Source organism: Nestor notabilis, unplaced genomic scaffold (assembly GCF_000696875.1).
Source record: "Nestor notabilis isolate BGI_N333 unplaced genomic scaffold, ASM69687v1 scaffold16245, whole genome shotgun sequence".
Classification (NCBI taxonomy): Eukaryota; Metazoa; Chordata; class Aves; order Psittaciformes; family Psittacidae; genus Nestor; species Nestor notabilis.
The window spans coordinates 23,823-38,530 of record NW_009928047.1 but is presented as its reverse complement, the minus strand read 5'-3'; the positions used below and the strand labels follow the sequence as shown (position 1 = coordinate 38,530).

Below are 14,708 nucleotides of genomic sequence, written 5' to 3'. Positions count from 1 at the left end.
TGAGGAACAATTCCTTCCCCAAAGGGTGCTCAGGCATTGGAACAGGCTGCCCAGGGCAGGGCTGGAGTCACCGTCCCTGCAAGTGTTCACACATCATGTAGCCGAGGCCTCAGTGCCAGGGGTTAGTGGTGGCCTTGGCAGCTCTGGGGAATGGTTGGGCTTGATGATCTTAAAGGTCTTTTCCAATCTGTGATTCCTGGCCTCCATTTCCCAGTTCCGCATGGTCATCCCAACTTAGGACCACAGCACTGAAAACCAGCCAGGTTTGTTAAAGTCTTGCATGTAAATCATTGCCATTGTTCAACAAAGAGGCCACCAAATAGCTCTTGGGAGATCCCAGATCATTGCTAAGCTCTAGAACGGGGTCTGAAGAAGAGCCAGATACTCAAGGAGAGCCCCATTGCTCTCAGGGCATCCCAGAGCATCGAGGTTGGACAACAGGGTTGTCCAAGCAGGCTGGAGCTGCTGATGCTTTGGGGAAGGCAGAACAAATGTAGCCCTGGGTATTCATGAAAACCAACCTAGGTCAGCATCCAGGCTCCACCAGAGCAGTGCAAGGGTTTGGTCAGACAGTCAACACGGCCGTTTGGCTGGCAGACAGTCAACACAACGTCTGGACCAGCGCACACTGGGTGTTCTCACCCAGAGCAATGGGCCCCTTTCACCCTTGTTTTCCATCCCTTTCGTCACATCCCCACACATGATAACCTGTGCTCCACCACCCACTCCTGCCCCTAATCAGCTTCTGGGAAAGGGTTTCATGGCTCTGAACTCCCAAGTCACTTGTTTGCCATCAAGAACCACAGGGCTTGGGGTTCATCCCGGGACATGCAAACTCCTTCCATGGAAAGCTCCATCCTCTCCTGATGGACCCTCTGGACTCACCGAGTCAGACAGGAATGGCAAGTCCTCCATTGCCAGCCACAAAACCAGGGGAATCAGCTCACCATAGAGTATAGAAATCGGTTTGCCCTGCAACAGGAGAGGGAACAGAGACAGCTTGGACCTGAAGCATCCCTGACATGAGGGTTTGCACGTGAGGGTCCATCTCTGAAGTCAGCATTAGCAGGTTGTAGCTACCACCCCCAAAAGAAGCAATCTTTCTGCCATAAGTGCATCCATCGAATTGGCATCACCCCTGTATCTAAGTTGGATGAGTTTTGCCTTTTGGGTCAGTTTGACTATCTGTGCCCTGGGTAAAAGCAAAAAGTAGTGATACACTTGAGGAATAAACCTTAGGATCTACCCAAACCCAATGGAGAGGGGAGCTCGAGTGGATTTTAGCCATAGCATTCCCAGCACAAGCTTTTGTCAGGAGGCTGAGGCAAGAATAGAGCTAATCATGGCACACATTAGTCACCACAGCTTTGTGGTTTTACCAGTTGGCACATCCTGTGCCAAGGCCGGCGACATGGGGCAACCCAGCAAGTGCACAAAGGAGCTGCTCCCCATTGGCTCCCTTGGCAGAGCTGAGAGCTTCTCACTGAGTAATTAATGTAATGACAATAATAGACCCAAAGTAAACAAGGTGGAAGGGCAGAAGAAAAAAAATCAATGGGTTGGGAGCAGAGGCCGCGTTCAGCCGGAGCGGCCCCGACTGCCCACGGCTCCCGCCTCCTCCTTGGGCTGCCGCAAAGACTTAGGAGCATCCTGGTGGCACTCGCGGAGTGGTTTAACATCGGCTGTAACCAGTGGCTGCTCCCACTCGGCAGGAGGCTGCAGGAGGTAAGGGCTGGGGCTTGGCTGCTCGCACAGCTACGGGATCAAGGGGTTGGGTGCAGCCTTGTCCGGGCGCCTGGGGACCGCCTGCATGGGTTTCCAGCTGAGCCTTCTGCTTTTATAGCTTCTCCCCTCCCTCCCCTGGCCACAAAGCAGAGGAGTTATAGCCATAGGAGAGGGGAGGGAATTTGCTCCTGTGCTGCTAAGTTCAGAGAGTTTTGGAATCAGACGGGGAAGACTTTAGGATCAAGCTCCACTGAATCCCCCCAGACCAAAGAGAGATGGAGCACCTCAGTGCACATGTGAAAGAAGAGAGAAACATTCAATTTCAACCCCTTCCCAGAAAACTTCTCCCCCAAAGCCCTGTTTTATATATATAGGACACCTATACATATAATTCCCTCCATCCTCAAACACATCTTGGGGGCTGCTTTCCCTCCAGCCACCCCCCACCGCAGGGTCACTCCCTGGAGTGAAAGCACCTTTCCATGTGCCGAACGTATAAGAGAGACTGACCTTGCCTGGATGCTGCGTGTGATCAAGCTGATTTCTCTCTCATGGCCAATACGGTCCTAACTGAGGTTATTCCAAAAGCCGGATAGAAAAGTTCCCAGGCTCTGGATGTCTATTGGGTCAATCCCTCATGCTCCTCTCTGTCAGTGTGCCCATAGCCCTGTGCTACAAGTAGAATAAGAAATGCTGAACAGGCACTAACTTCATCCCAATCTCAACCCACCCAGGTGGGGGGTTGGATCTTTTCCCAGCAGCTCAGACCAAAACTCACAGACCCTCTTAACTGTCTCCAGCTTTGCCACAATTCCTGCAACCGTATAAGGAGCCTGGTGTAACATTCACAGCCCAGAAGCACAAGGAAGAGGTTGGAACCGTGAAACTGAACTTTAGAGCAGGTCTGAGCTTGCTCTGTACATCCACATAATCCTTACAGGGATAAAGGGAAAGGAGGAAACCTGAATCCAGGGTGAGAAGGTGTGAAAGGTGAGCATGGGAGCTGGTTGGGCACCTCTGGTCCCAACAGTTTCAAGTACTAGTTGGGCAAAGCGGAGACATCGAATACCCATTTCAATGCAAGTATCTCTGAACAGCTTTTGGCAGAAGAGCCTTTCCCCAGTGCCTTGCGATGACTCTGCCTACCAGGAGTGTTTAATGCCTAACCTGGGCTAAACACCAATCCCTTTCACCTCATCCAGCTTCTGGAGCAAGGAGGGAAAGCTGCAAAGCAAGGAAGGGAGGTCACCACACAAGTGGCTTTACAGCAGAGCACAGCCTCTCATCTCAGCATGTCCCCTTCCAACCTTTCCTACTTTAAAACTCCCTTTTCTTCAACAGGCAGATGAGGCATGTCGGGCAAAAAGGTCTCCAAGCAGAAGCCCTGCCAGCTCTGCAAGAACAGCTCAGCATCAGCTCCACACGACACCTCCACGGTGCACTATGAGAAGTTCTGGCTGTACCGTCACTGCTCCTCGGTGCAGCAGGGGGACAGGCAAGCCCAGAAAGCAGGGCAGCTCTTCTCGGGGCTGCTGGCCATGAACGTGGTGTTCCTGGGCAGTGCCTTCGTCAGCAGTATGATTTTCAACCACGTGGCCATCACCCTGGCGGATGTCTGGATCCTGCTCTCCATCCTCAAGGTCTTGTGCCTGTGCTGGATTATCTACTACCTGCTGGGTACCAGCCGGCAGCCACACGCGGTGCTGTACCGGGATTCCCATGCCGGAACCATCTGGATTAGGGGTAAGTTCTGCTTTTATCACCTCGTGCCTTTCCCTTTCCTCTCAGCACTTAGAAGAAATTCTTCCACTACTACTAGTAGAGCTAGAAGCCACAGGGGATGTAGTTAGGGTGTGGGGAATCTCCCAGTGGGAAGACTGGGAGAGGCAGGGGAAGACATGGGCATAGTGGATGCCACAGAGGAACCAGAGCAGGAAGGAGTCTCTCAGCCTCCAGTCCACCTTCACCCTTTGGTCCCTTCCCAAAGCACGACCCAGGCATCTCCCACCAGTAACTGAGCACTGTGGGAGACACATAGGAAAGGTTTAAGGCATGACCACTTGGCAAAGCGAGAGCAGAACCACCGTGTTTACCCTCCAAGGGCGTCAGCAGCCCCGTGCCACCCTCATCCTTGTTTAACATCACAGCAGCCTTGTTTCCAAGGGAAGATTCCTGCCCGGTGAGTCACATCCCAGTGACACCCAGGCTTTCCTGGGAGATCTCCCATCAGTAGCTGCTCCACTTTGTGAAGTGACACTTATCCCAGCAGCCCTGCCTCTGGTCTATTATGGAGTTCCTAATTAGCACAATCTTGTTAACTAAGCATGGAGAACTAAAGGGAAGAAAGCTGCAATGTGCTCTAGTACCTAAAGCTGCAGAGAGGTGTCCAAGGTGAAGGACAGAAACAACTAAAGGGTCCTAACCTCTGCAGTCCAGTGCTGCCAACAGCCTTAGCAGGCCTGGATTGGTCTCAGGTTTTCTCTGGAAGGCAGAAGCCATCACATGCCGTTAGCTTACCTCTGTCACTCCGAATGGCACAGAAGAGGCCAAAATCCCTGTCCCCAACCACAAGACAATACCTTGCACTGTCTCAACACCTTAAACCAGCCAAAGCACACGACCAAGCTCAGGAATCAGGCTCCCCTTCGTCTCCTCTTCTCAAAATCATGAGAATTCCAGATGGGAAAGCCTCCAGCTCCATCCAGATCCAAGATCCACGAGGTTTCCAGTCCCCAGCCAGGCTCAGATGCTCCACAGACACGTCCTCATTTATTTACTGGTGCTTTTGCTGTTTGCCAGGGTCAGTGCTCCTCTTCGGCACTTTCAGCATCCTCCTGAACACGTTTCATATTGGCTACAGCGCGGTTCTCATCCAGTGCAAATCCAGGGTGGAAATTGTGTTCCCCAGCATTGAAATCCTCTATATCTGCACCCAGGTACTGCACGTTACCCTCCTGGAATCTTACTTATTCCCTCTGTCCCATTCCCAGCAGCCTGAGGGTGGTGGCAAGTGGGGAGACTTGGGGAAGTGGGTGCACATGAGGCATTCCCATGAGCATTAAAGGCATTAAAACATCACACACCATTTCACATATCACCCACACTCCTCATGTGCCAAGTGGAGGACAAAGCAGTAGAAAGACTTAGAAAGAAATCACTCTAGCAATACCTGACATGCTGTAGGAACCAGAGGAGTTTGTTTTGAAGCATCAAAGTAAGAAGAGGAGAGGAAATTTAGTCTCTTCACCAGGCTGAGGCGCAGCCTCTCTATTTGTTAATACAATAATACAACAAATTCCTTTGTGCACAGAACTATCTTGCACCATTTGCAACTTGTTACTCTGATGCCAACCCTTTTTTCAGACCCAAACTCATATTTGAAAAGTAACCTACCTCCCATCTCAGCAGCAAATACCCACACATATACAAGAGTAAGAGAACAGCAGATCTCAAAGACCAGCACTAGCTGCAGGCACACACATGCTGTAGTCACCTAAAGATGCCAGCACATGCCTCAACACGGAGATGCAGGTGCACACACGTCCCTGCACCACTTGCACAGAGACAGGGCTGCTCCCACTTGGACTCATGCCCCTTTGCACTGTGCATGTAGCAGGCTGCCAGCTTCAGCCTGCTCCTGTCATTGTTGTTATCCATTTGCAGGCTTTCTTCCTGTGGCACCACTCTAAGGACTGTATCCAGGTCCAGCACAACTTCACCAGGTACAAAGTGGGGTGGGGAACTGCCTTCTACTCCTCTAAGGAAACTCTTCCTTTCTGTCTGCTTAAGGTCTCTGTTATTCCTGTCTTCATGTGATCTCTCTATACTCTACATCTGATTCTCCATATTCAGACTCTCTATATTCTGCATCACACAAGAACCAAGCTGTGACTTGACCAGACCCATCCTCCTTCCAGTGACCTGGGCTCACCAACTCCTTTCAGTTTTCACTTGAGCCTTGGACTGCTGCAAAGCTCATTGCTTCCTCCTAACCCTAAATCCCTTCTTGCTGCATGGCTCAGGGACCACTTCCATGACTGGAGGATGAGGTAGGGTGGCCTCCCCAGTCATGTCACCTTTCTCTTCTCCCAGGTGCGGGCTGATGCTGACCATAGCCACCAACCTCCTCCTCTGGCTCTTGGCTGTGACCAATGACACCATCCACATGGAGATTGAGTCTCAGCTGCGTGAGGTGGAGCAGCGATTTGCAGGCAAGGCTCCTTCTCACCCTTCTCACATCCCTGTTTGTGTGAGGCTGACAGAGATGACTTCCAGGGAGGCAACAGTCTTTGGTCTCAGTGATTCAGATATCACAACCAGTTTCCCCAAGTGATTCAGGTTCCCTATTACTGGAGCTTGTCTCGAGGAGATGGGCTGCAAGGAGAGAACATCTTCACTTGCAGGGGGGAGATCTGCTGTGAAACCCTGGAACCGAGGGTTAGGAAAAGAGAAGCCCAACATATACCAGTGTTTCTGCTCATGTTTAGCTGTCAGCTGCAGGCAAAAGATTGCCAGACTAGAAGACATTTGCTAAACCCTGTTATTCTGAATCCTCACAGCCTTGAGGACAAAGTAGTGATTGCTTAACTTCGTGATCACTGGTTCTGAGATCCGTAAAGACAGATGTTGTACCTGCACACAAGAAACACCCAAAGATAGCCATGAAATCCAGGCCATCTCCCTCCTAATAATTGCCTTCCTCTTCTCATGCTCCAGGCAATGAGACTGTCTCATGCACATGCCCAAACACAACCATCTGCAAAGTCTTCCAGAAGGGCTACATCCTGCTCTACCCCTTCAACACCGAGTTCTGCCTTGTCTGCTGCTCCGTGCTGTACGTCATGTGGAAGAACGTGGGGAGACGCATCAGCCACCACCATGTCCCTCACATCAAGCACAAGTTCAAGCTCCAGGGGGTGGTCTTTGGGCCACTGCTGGGTGCTGTTGCTGTAATCATCGGGATCTGTGTCTTCATGATGTACCAGATCCAGGCCACCAGCTCAGTCCCTGACCGCCAGGTCTTTGTGATGTTTTATTCATACTACGTTGTGCTCCTGCCCCTGATGAGTGTGGGTGCAGTGGTTGGGACAATCATCCACGCCTTGGAAAAGAAGGAGCTGGACACAGTGAAGAACCCAACCCGCAGCCTGGATGTGATCCTCTTGATGGGGGCAGCTCTTGGCCAGATTGGCATGTCCTACTTCTCCATTGTTGCCCTTGTGGCCACCGACCCCAGAGACCTTTTGAACAGTCTCATCCTGTCCTATTCTGTCCTCCTCATCCTTCAGACCATCACCCAAAATGTCTTCATCATCGATGGGCTTCACCGGCAGCCCTTAGTGGCAATAACTGAGGGCAGGCACACAGGACATGCCAGGCAGCATGCAGCAGCTTCGGAGCTACCTGAGGAAGAGGAAACCACGATAAGCAGCAAACAGGGACACACACACTCCAGCAAAGAGGAAGAAATTAAAGAAGAGCAGATCCATGAAGCCTGCGACCAGAGGCGACTGAGCGTGCTGGAGCTGGGACAGGAGATCCGCAAAGCTTCCCTGTCCTATATCCACAGCTACTCTCACCTGAGCTGGAAGAGAAGAGCACTAAGAGAGATCTCATTCTTCTTGGTTTTGTGCAACATCACAGTAAGTACTGATCTCTCTGCTACCTCATAGCTTGGCTCAGCCGGGATGACCTGTGATAGAGACATGCTCTCCTTGTCTTTCTGTTGGGCTGCTATTCCAGACAAGAAACCTTTGTCCACCATGTTTCAACCTATGGTGAGCCAAATCAAGGCTGGTTTAGCTGTTAACACCCCCCTCTCATAACTATAAGGTCTGTTTTTCAACCAAAGAGTCAACTATGGCTGGGTTTCCTGGGTGCAGAAAGCAGAGAGCTAATAAATCCTTATGAGCCAAGATTTTAGCTTCTGAAAGGGTTATCTTAATCATTAAGGGTGTTTCATGAGATAGATGGTGGAACGTGAGGCACCAGCAGCGTGTCTTTGTAAACATGGATGTCCAGGATTAAGACTCACCCAATTCAGTGCTCTGGGATCTTGAATCAGCTTGGATCCTCACTGCAGCCTTTATCCACTGAAAACACATTGGCCAAGGAAACAGTGGGATTCTATAGAAGGATGGAGCTGGCTGAAGGGTGTTTCATGAGATAGATGGTGGAACGTGAGGCACCAGCAGCGTGTCTTTGTAAACATGGATGTCCAGGATTAAGACTCACCCAATTCAGTGCTCTGGGATCTTGAATCAGCTTGGATCCTCACTGCAGCCTTTATCCACTGAAAACACATTGGCCAAGGAAACAGTGGGATTCTATAGAAGGATGGAGCTGGCTGGGGCAGAATGAGGCTGGCATTAAGATCAGCAGGATTTGACATATAGCAAGGGCTCAGCAGCATAACTGGGGGGTTTTCCTTCTCTTCTCTGTCAGGGAGACTCCTCTGGTACTCTTGCAATACTCCTACAATGACTTGAGGCAGTGCTGAGGTTAGAGAGCAGGTAGGAGACGGTTTCTCATCCTCTGACTTCGCTCTTGTTTCCCTCACACCTCTTTAGCTGTGGGTCATTCCCACATTTGGGGCTCACCCCGTCTTCGAGAACGGGCTGGAAAAGTCCTTTTACGGCTACTCCACCTGGTTTGCCATCGTGAACTTCGGCCTCCCCCTGGGGGTGTTCTACCGAATGCACTCCGTGGGGGGGCTCCTGGAGGTCTATGTCACAGCCTGACCACGCCAACCCCCACCCATGGGCTGGGGTGAAACACTGATGCTGAACAAAGATGCAGGAAGCAGCGGATATGCACATGGAAGCTGTGAAGCTTTTCCCCTTTGGCTTCTGCTTTGACTTTTCCTCGCGCAACCCCTCTGAGTTTCAGAAGAAAAGGAGGTTGGGTTGTGTTGCTCTTATCTCCATAGACTCAAAGCCCATAAACAAACTGTCTTGCTGCTCTAAAGAAGCTTGGGTGCTGGGGCTTTTCAGTAGTCTGACAGAGGATGCTGCATGGCAGCAAGCAGGACTTGACCAGCTCCTATTGAAATCTTCCAGAACACAAGAGCAGCCTTCAACCACAGCAACAAAGACAGACCTACACTCCATAAGGCTTCAAATACCCACAGTGGAGCCCCAGCAGCCCCAGAACTGCTCACCAACCTGTCATCCTGCAGCACAGAAGAGCCCTATCACTACCAGCCCCACTAGAAGCACATACAGCCACAGCCATTCAGAAATGACCCAAACACACACTTTATGTGTCATATTCAAAAAGCAGTTGGTAGCTGCTTTAATGGTCAGAACAGGGACGATTTCTGTTTGTTCCATATCAACTTGTGTGAGTCCTGTAGGACCCAGGCCCACTGAGTGCCAAGCTCTGGTAGCTCTCAGCACTGAAGAGCAGGACAGGCCTTCAGACCTGCACTGGTTCAAGCACATCTTCTCCCATTATCAAAACCAGAAGCTGTAACATTACCTTGCCTTACTGAGGATAAACTCTTTCTCCTTACAGGCACTCACAGAGCCTCAAGTGAGAAGCCCTAGAGAAGCACTAGGGCTGATCTTCACTTGATGCTGCTCATCCACGGTGACAGCACCAGTATGTATTGCAAAGGTCTCACCCTTGCACATGCAGCTACTTCAAGAGCTATTGACAGATCTGCAGCGAATCCCTCCCTACCCCAGCACTTCGATCCCAGTGCTGCTTTGCACATCCACAAGCATTTCACAAGGTGCACCCTAAGGGAACACGTGCACTTGTTCTGCAGGAGAGGCTTTGAAAGCACATGGGAGAGCAAAGGGGTTTGTGATGACGGCTCCCAGATACAGAGCCTGATGAATGGAAATAAAGAGAGATTGAATTTTCACGTGTTATCTTGTGAAATCTTTGGGTCTCTCTGCACTCAAAGTGATCTGACATTGACTTACACCACTCTTGCACTCAGAGGTCACAGGAGATTTAAGAGCTGGCCATATTTTACAATCAATCAAAACCTTTGATGACTCTCAACCAAGGCCAAAGTAACATGGTACAAAAGGCATCTATGTTATTGCTTCTGTTCCTCTACAAATCAATCTCACAAGTGCAGATTTAAGACCAGAGCTTACTTAGGGGTAGGGTTGTGATCCCCTAGAGAAGCAAACTCTCCCAAGACAGTAACAGTGACGAGAGCTGGAAACTCCTGAGCACACAGAGCTCCCCTCAGGATTCAGCATTCAGGCAGTGATAGCACCTTCCTGTGAAAACACAAGTGACAACGATTGCACGAGCACGAACTTTGCCCAATACATGTTCTTACTCAGGCCTGTGTCAACAGAAACATGTCGTGAGAAATAACAACTGGATAAATGAGGCTCCAATAAAGTTAATTATTATTCTCATGTCACAGTTTGTGCCAAGGGATCTACAGGAGACACATGCCAAGGGCTGGCCCTGTCAAATGATGAACATGAACTCAAAACTTCCTAGTTATTGACAGCTCAGGGACAGGCAATGATGTACTTCATGGGCAAACCCATGGGCTGGATTTTGTCTGCAGCATAAAACACTGTTTAAGTTACTGAGCCTATAGGTGGCTTTGGAGGTCTCCCACTGAAATACAAACACAGTCACATAGCTTTTATGTGCAAGTATGCACTCAAATAGAACTTGACTTGTGATTTCTTGCTGGTAAACAGACAGGATACCTGCCTACATGATTAGGATGAACAGGACTGAAGCCCACCAGGGCCAACTCTTACACACAGCCACTACAGATCAGTGGTCAGGGCCCTCCAGCCTTGACCATGCAGTTCCAGCACTGCAGATGAAAGTAAGAAATGCCACAATGAGCAACAGTAGAAGCACTCTTCTAGGCCAAAGAGAAACATAAGGTCAAAGGTTTCAGCCCTTTCACTTAGGAGAGGTCTATCTCTGGACTGATTTGTGCAGGACTGCAGGAGGGGTAAACCCCTGAACACACAGTTCCATGCAGTTAAAACTGCCCCTGGCTCCTTCACAAGGCTGAGGGCAGAGCAGGGCACGGTAACCAAAGCCTAGTGAGCAGTGAGGTAGCCTTGCCTCCCAAATCCAACACAGCCAGGACATGGCAGTGACCTACCTGCTCCTTTGTCATGGGCCATCCATGAATGGCCTCCAGAGCTCTGCCAGGGCCAGGGTGCCTGTTTCATGGGGGACAGCCTCAACTGCACAAAGGTTTTAGTACATGCTTCAAAGGCTAGTTCTATCTAGGTTCTCTTCTGTACCCTTGGAGGCAGTAACCTTTTATGCCATAAACACAGAAGGGGCCCAAACCACACAGTTCAGGCTCATTTCCCGGAGTCCAATCTTCATTTCTGATTAAAATACAGAATCCACACACTGCAGAGGAAGCCAGCACACAGTCTCCTCGTAGCACAAATCACTCCAGCATAAACCAAACAAGATTATAAACCTCTCTCTGGAAATAAACTAAGCAAACAAGTGCATGTTTCAGATAATCTTTATCTTTCTCTCTGTTAGTAAGCAAATAGTTTACAGTGCAAGTTGATTTCCACAGAACAAGTATCAGACTCCAAACACCAAGAAACAAAACAGAAAGGCTTCCAGAGGAACTCACAAAGAAACAAAGCAGAAAAGAGAGGATGGAAGAGATCATGAGAACCAGCAGATCCATGGGAGGGAAGAGGCAAGCACGTGGGACACAGGATGCCCCATTCCAGCTGTGAGGTGCAAGTGCCACACAGTCAGAGGCTGGCCCCACCAAATCACATTCTTATATATGAGAGGGATTCCAAGTAAGACAGAGACCTCGCTCTGTTTGCATCAGAGCAGGGATCAAGTCAGGATGGGAGTAGTGCTGGATGGCAAAGTGGGTTGGAGATGGGAGGTGGGTGGGGGAATAACCTCTCTCTGTTTCATGTATTTCTTACCCTTCAAGAAAACCATTCAAGTTTTATTTCAGCTTTCTACTGGCCTGGGACTCCAGCCCCACTTTCAGTGCCCAAAGGAGGAAAGCCCCTGACTACAAGCCAGCAGGAGCCAGCAGTTCACTAGAGCAGCACTCCCTCTAGGAGAGGACACTCATGTTGCTATTGCTCTGGCTTCAAACCTCAGGCCAGGGTTACAGGTGTGTGCCATACCTGCTTCCTTCAACATGTGAGACCAGTTTCCATGGAGTGATCTCACCTCTGGCAAGGAGCTCATGGCCAGTGATCCTCTCAAGAGCCTGAATACCAGAGCACCAAGGACTAAGCTTTGGTGGAGAGAGAAAGGTCTCAGCTCCTGACAGGACCCCTCACATTTCATTGTCTAAAGACCATGTAGGGCTAACACAGCAGTCCCTCCCAACAGAACATAAAACGCAACTCAAACCCCAGGATGTCTCCACCTATCCCATGCTGCTGAACCAAAGCCAGTAACAGTAGGACTCCCACCAATTCCAGTCCTGGCTTCCAAGATTTCACATGCTTGGGACCCAATACATTCAAGATGTGATAACTTGGTCACTAGCAAAATGCCCTGAAGAACTGAACTTTGCCTCAGCACTCCCCACTCCCTGCTGACATGGAGATGCTTTTCCTCCTACAACTTCCAAATTCCTCCTACAACTTCCCTGAGTGCTTCCCTCAAACCCCTGCCTTAAACAGTAGTGTGCAAAAGACCCTTCCACTCCCTGCATTGCATCAGCCTGCCAGGCAAAGATGGAAGGATATGGTTCCCTTCAAACCCAGGTGACACTGTCCTTTCAGTCACCAGGAGAAGACTAAGGGAGTTTAACAGTCACGTCTCTTCTTGCTCTCACTGAGCCACTCTGTGTGCTCCCATGGATTAAGCAGAGCTTTCCAAAGTGGCACACACTCCATTGCAACAGCCCATCATGAAGGACAGGCTGCTGGGCCTGGAATCCAAGGCAAAACTTCTCCTGCCACACCAAAGCACCAGCTCCTACAAAACTTAAGCAGCTTTCCAGGAAAGGAGTAGAGAGATTCAGAACTGAGATACAAAGTTTTCCTTCAGCAACTCCTCCTTTCATTGGGGTGGGATAACTTCCCTACCAATATGCAACTGAGAGCAGGGAGACACCTGCAGACAGAAGGGATGCCCTGGAAACTATGGAGCCACATGGAAGCAACTGCAGTTTCCAAACCCCCATCTCCTGCAGGAATAGCAGCTTCTCCCTTGCACCCAATTTACAGCTAGTCTTATTCAATTACATGCTGACTCTGACCAAGGTAAGGAGAGGGTCAGATTGGTTTCCAAACCACTTCCTGGAGCAAAAGAGTAACAGAAGAGCTAAGTACAACCTGATTTCTAGTGCAACCACAACGATGTACAACCCCTTAGACATCTTTCACTCAAGGTTCCTGGTGAAGGGTGAGGGAAAAGAAGTGAGCTGGGGGGAGGGATGTCCAAGCAGGTCCCAGTTAAAGCTTTAAATGACAGGGAGGTAAATGAAGTGATTGTCCTTTTGGTCTCTCAGCTGGATGTGAAATGCAGGAATAGCTGTGATGAAGCAGCACACAGCAGTCCTTAAATCCAGTGTATTTCTCTTCATAGAGGTAAGTGCTCTCTTAGACCCGTTGAATTTCGAACAGCTTCACATCTGTGTCATACCAGATAGGGGGATCCACATTCCTGAGAGACAAAGACAAGAGCCACTTTACTCCCTGTGAGCAGGTACCTGGAATTCATATCTCACAGGCAAGATTACAGGAGCTGCCTACACAGAATGCCTTCAGCTTTGCAAAAGAGGAAATCACTGGTTGAGAGACAATGTGCACTTTAGAGGGATGACAGTGCTGACAGCATCCCACAAGCCAGAGCTTTGCATTAAGTCTCTGCACCATCCCCTCTAGGCAGCTTTTCTACTTCCTTCTGCTGCCAGTTCCCAAACAAGCAGTGCTCCCAGAGCAATTCCCTTCACTCAACCCAAGTTTTGGAGCAGCCTTTTCCAAGGGAATGACATCTTTTCATCGCGTTGATACGAGACAATCCAGAGGTGGCCAAGCACATGCAGTGCTCTCTTCAGGCCCTCCAAAAGTTTGGAAAAGACCAAGTTAGATTGCACAGAACTGGTTTACCTCAAATAAATAACTCCCCACATGTAGGTCCGGAACCACATGGCAGTGCCCGAGTTCGCCTGGTACTTGCGTATGAGGATGGGGTGAGGCACGGGCAGCAGCCCCACCAGTGTGCCATGCTGCAGGAACTTGAGGATCTCGGATTCATCAGTGAGACCCCTGCCAAGAGACAGATGAGGAACATGCTTATCACAGCCCATAGACACCCCCAAAAGCGCTGCAGCACAAAGCATCAAGCTAAACACAGTGACTGTGGCCACTGAGACCATAATGCTTTCAATGATACTTTACAAGGTTTCACCCTTCAAATTCTGCCAACCTCACAGAGCTCTTGACACATTGCACAGCCCTTGCTCTCCAAAACTACTCACTTGTCAATGCAGATCTTCTCCACCTGAGGGACCAGCACCTGCAGGAGCCGCATGATTGTCTGCAGGGGAAGCTTTGACTTCCAAGACATCACCTGTGAGTAGGAAAGCCCACAGGGAAATGAGTTTATCTGTGGTTAACTCCACTTGCTCTACAACAAATGAGGTTTACAAACAGCACAAAGGTGGTGGATGAACTGAGTGCACAACAGCACTACAAGTATGAGCTACTCAATGAAACTAGCAGGGAATTGGTTTCAAACAGGTAAAGCAAAAGATGGAGCTTTGAGTACAAGTCAAAGACATTCCCCACAGGGAAATGCTCCTGTGGGGAGTCTTTCAGGCAGGGGAAATGGGTGTGTGTGGCATTTCTGTCACAACTCTTCTCCTCATTGATTTCCTCTGTCCTCATTCCCTCACCCAGTCAGGAGTTGGGGTCCACTGCCCACTGGAGGATGCACTGGAGAGACGCCTTCGATCCCGCCGGGGGTGTGATGCCTCCTGGCAATAAATTGGACATAACAAAACACCAAACAAAAGCAAATCCCAA

At 49.8% G+C, this 14,708-nt stretch overlaps 2 protein-coding genes across 2 annotated transcripts in view; one reads left to right on the top strand and one right to left on the bottom strand.

Moving 5' to 3' along the window:
* The first annotated feature begins 3,077 nt into the window (after positions 1–3,077).
* OTOP3 (otopetrin 3) lies at positions 3,078–8,465 on the top strand. Its single transcript, XM_010014347.1, has 6 exons — positions 3,078–3,468; positions 4,525–4,661; positions 5,389–5,447; positions 5,818–5,936; positions 6,442–7,367; positions 8,295–8,465. The coding sequence occupies exons 1-6, from the start codon at positions 3,078–3,080 to the stop codon at positions 8,463–8,465; spliced, it is 1,803 nt and encodes a 600-aa protein (XP_010012649.1).
* Positions 8,466–12,567: 4,102 nt separating this feature from the next.
* The window catches only part of HID1 (HID1 domain containing), a gene marked incomplete at its 5' end in the record, with an annotated part of 18,901 nt that continues 16,760 nt past the window's right edge, over positions 12,568–14,708 (bottom strand). Inside the window, 4 exons of the mRNA XM_010014350.1 lie at positions 12,568–13,344; positions 13,791–13,949; positions 14,162–14,253; positions 14,579–14,659. Of these exons, the coding sequence (XP_010012652.1) occupies positions 13,281–13,344; positions 13,791–13,949; positions 14,162–14,253; positions 14,579–14,659 (396 nt within the window). The remainder of the gene's footprint in view (positions 13,345–13,790; positions 13,950–14,161; positions 14,254–14,578; positions 14,660–14,708) is intronic.

Excerpts from the sequence above, each read along its gene's own strand:
- OTOP3 (XM_010014347.1), top strand. The coding sequence starts at position 3,078 with ATGTCGGGCAAAAAGGTCTCCAAGCAGAAGCCCTGCCAGCTCTGCAAG. Across the intron at positions 4,662-5,388 it reads TCCTCTATATCTGCACCCAG|GCTTTCTTCCTGTGGCACCA; the intron begins GTACTGCACGTT and ends ATCCATTTGCAG. Across the intron at positions 5,448-5,817 it reads GTCCAGCACAACTTCACCAG|GTGCGGGCTGATGCTGACCA; the intron begins GTACAAAGTGGG and ends CTCTTCTCCCAG.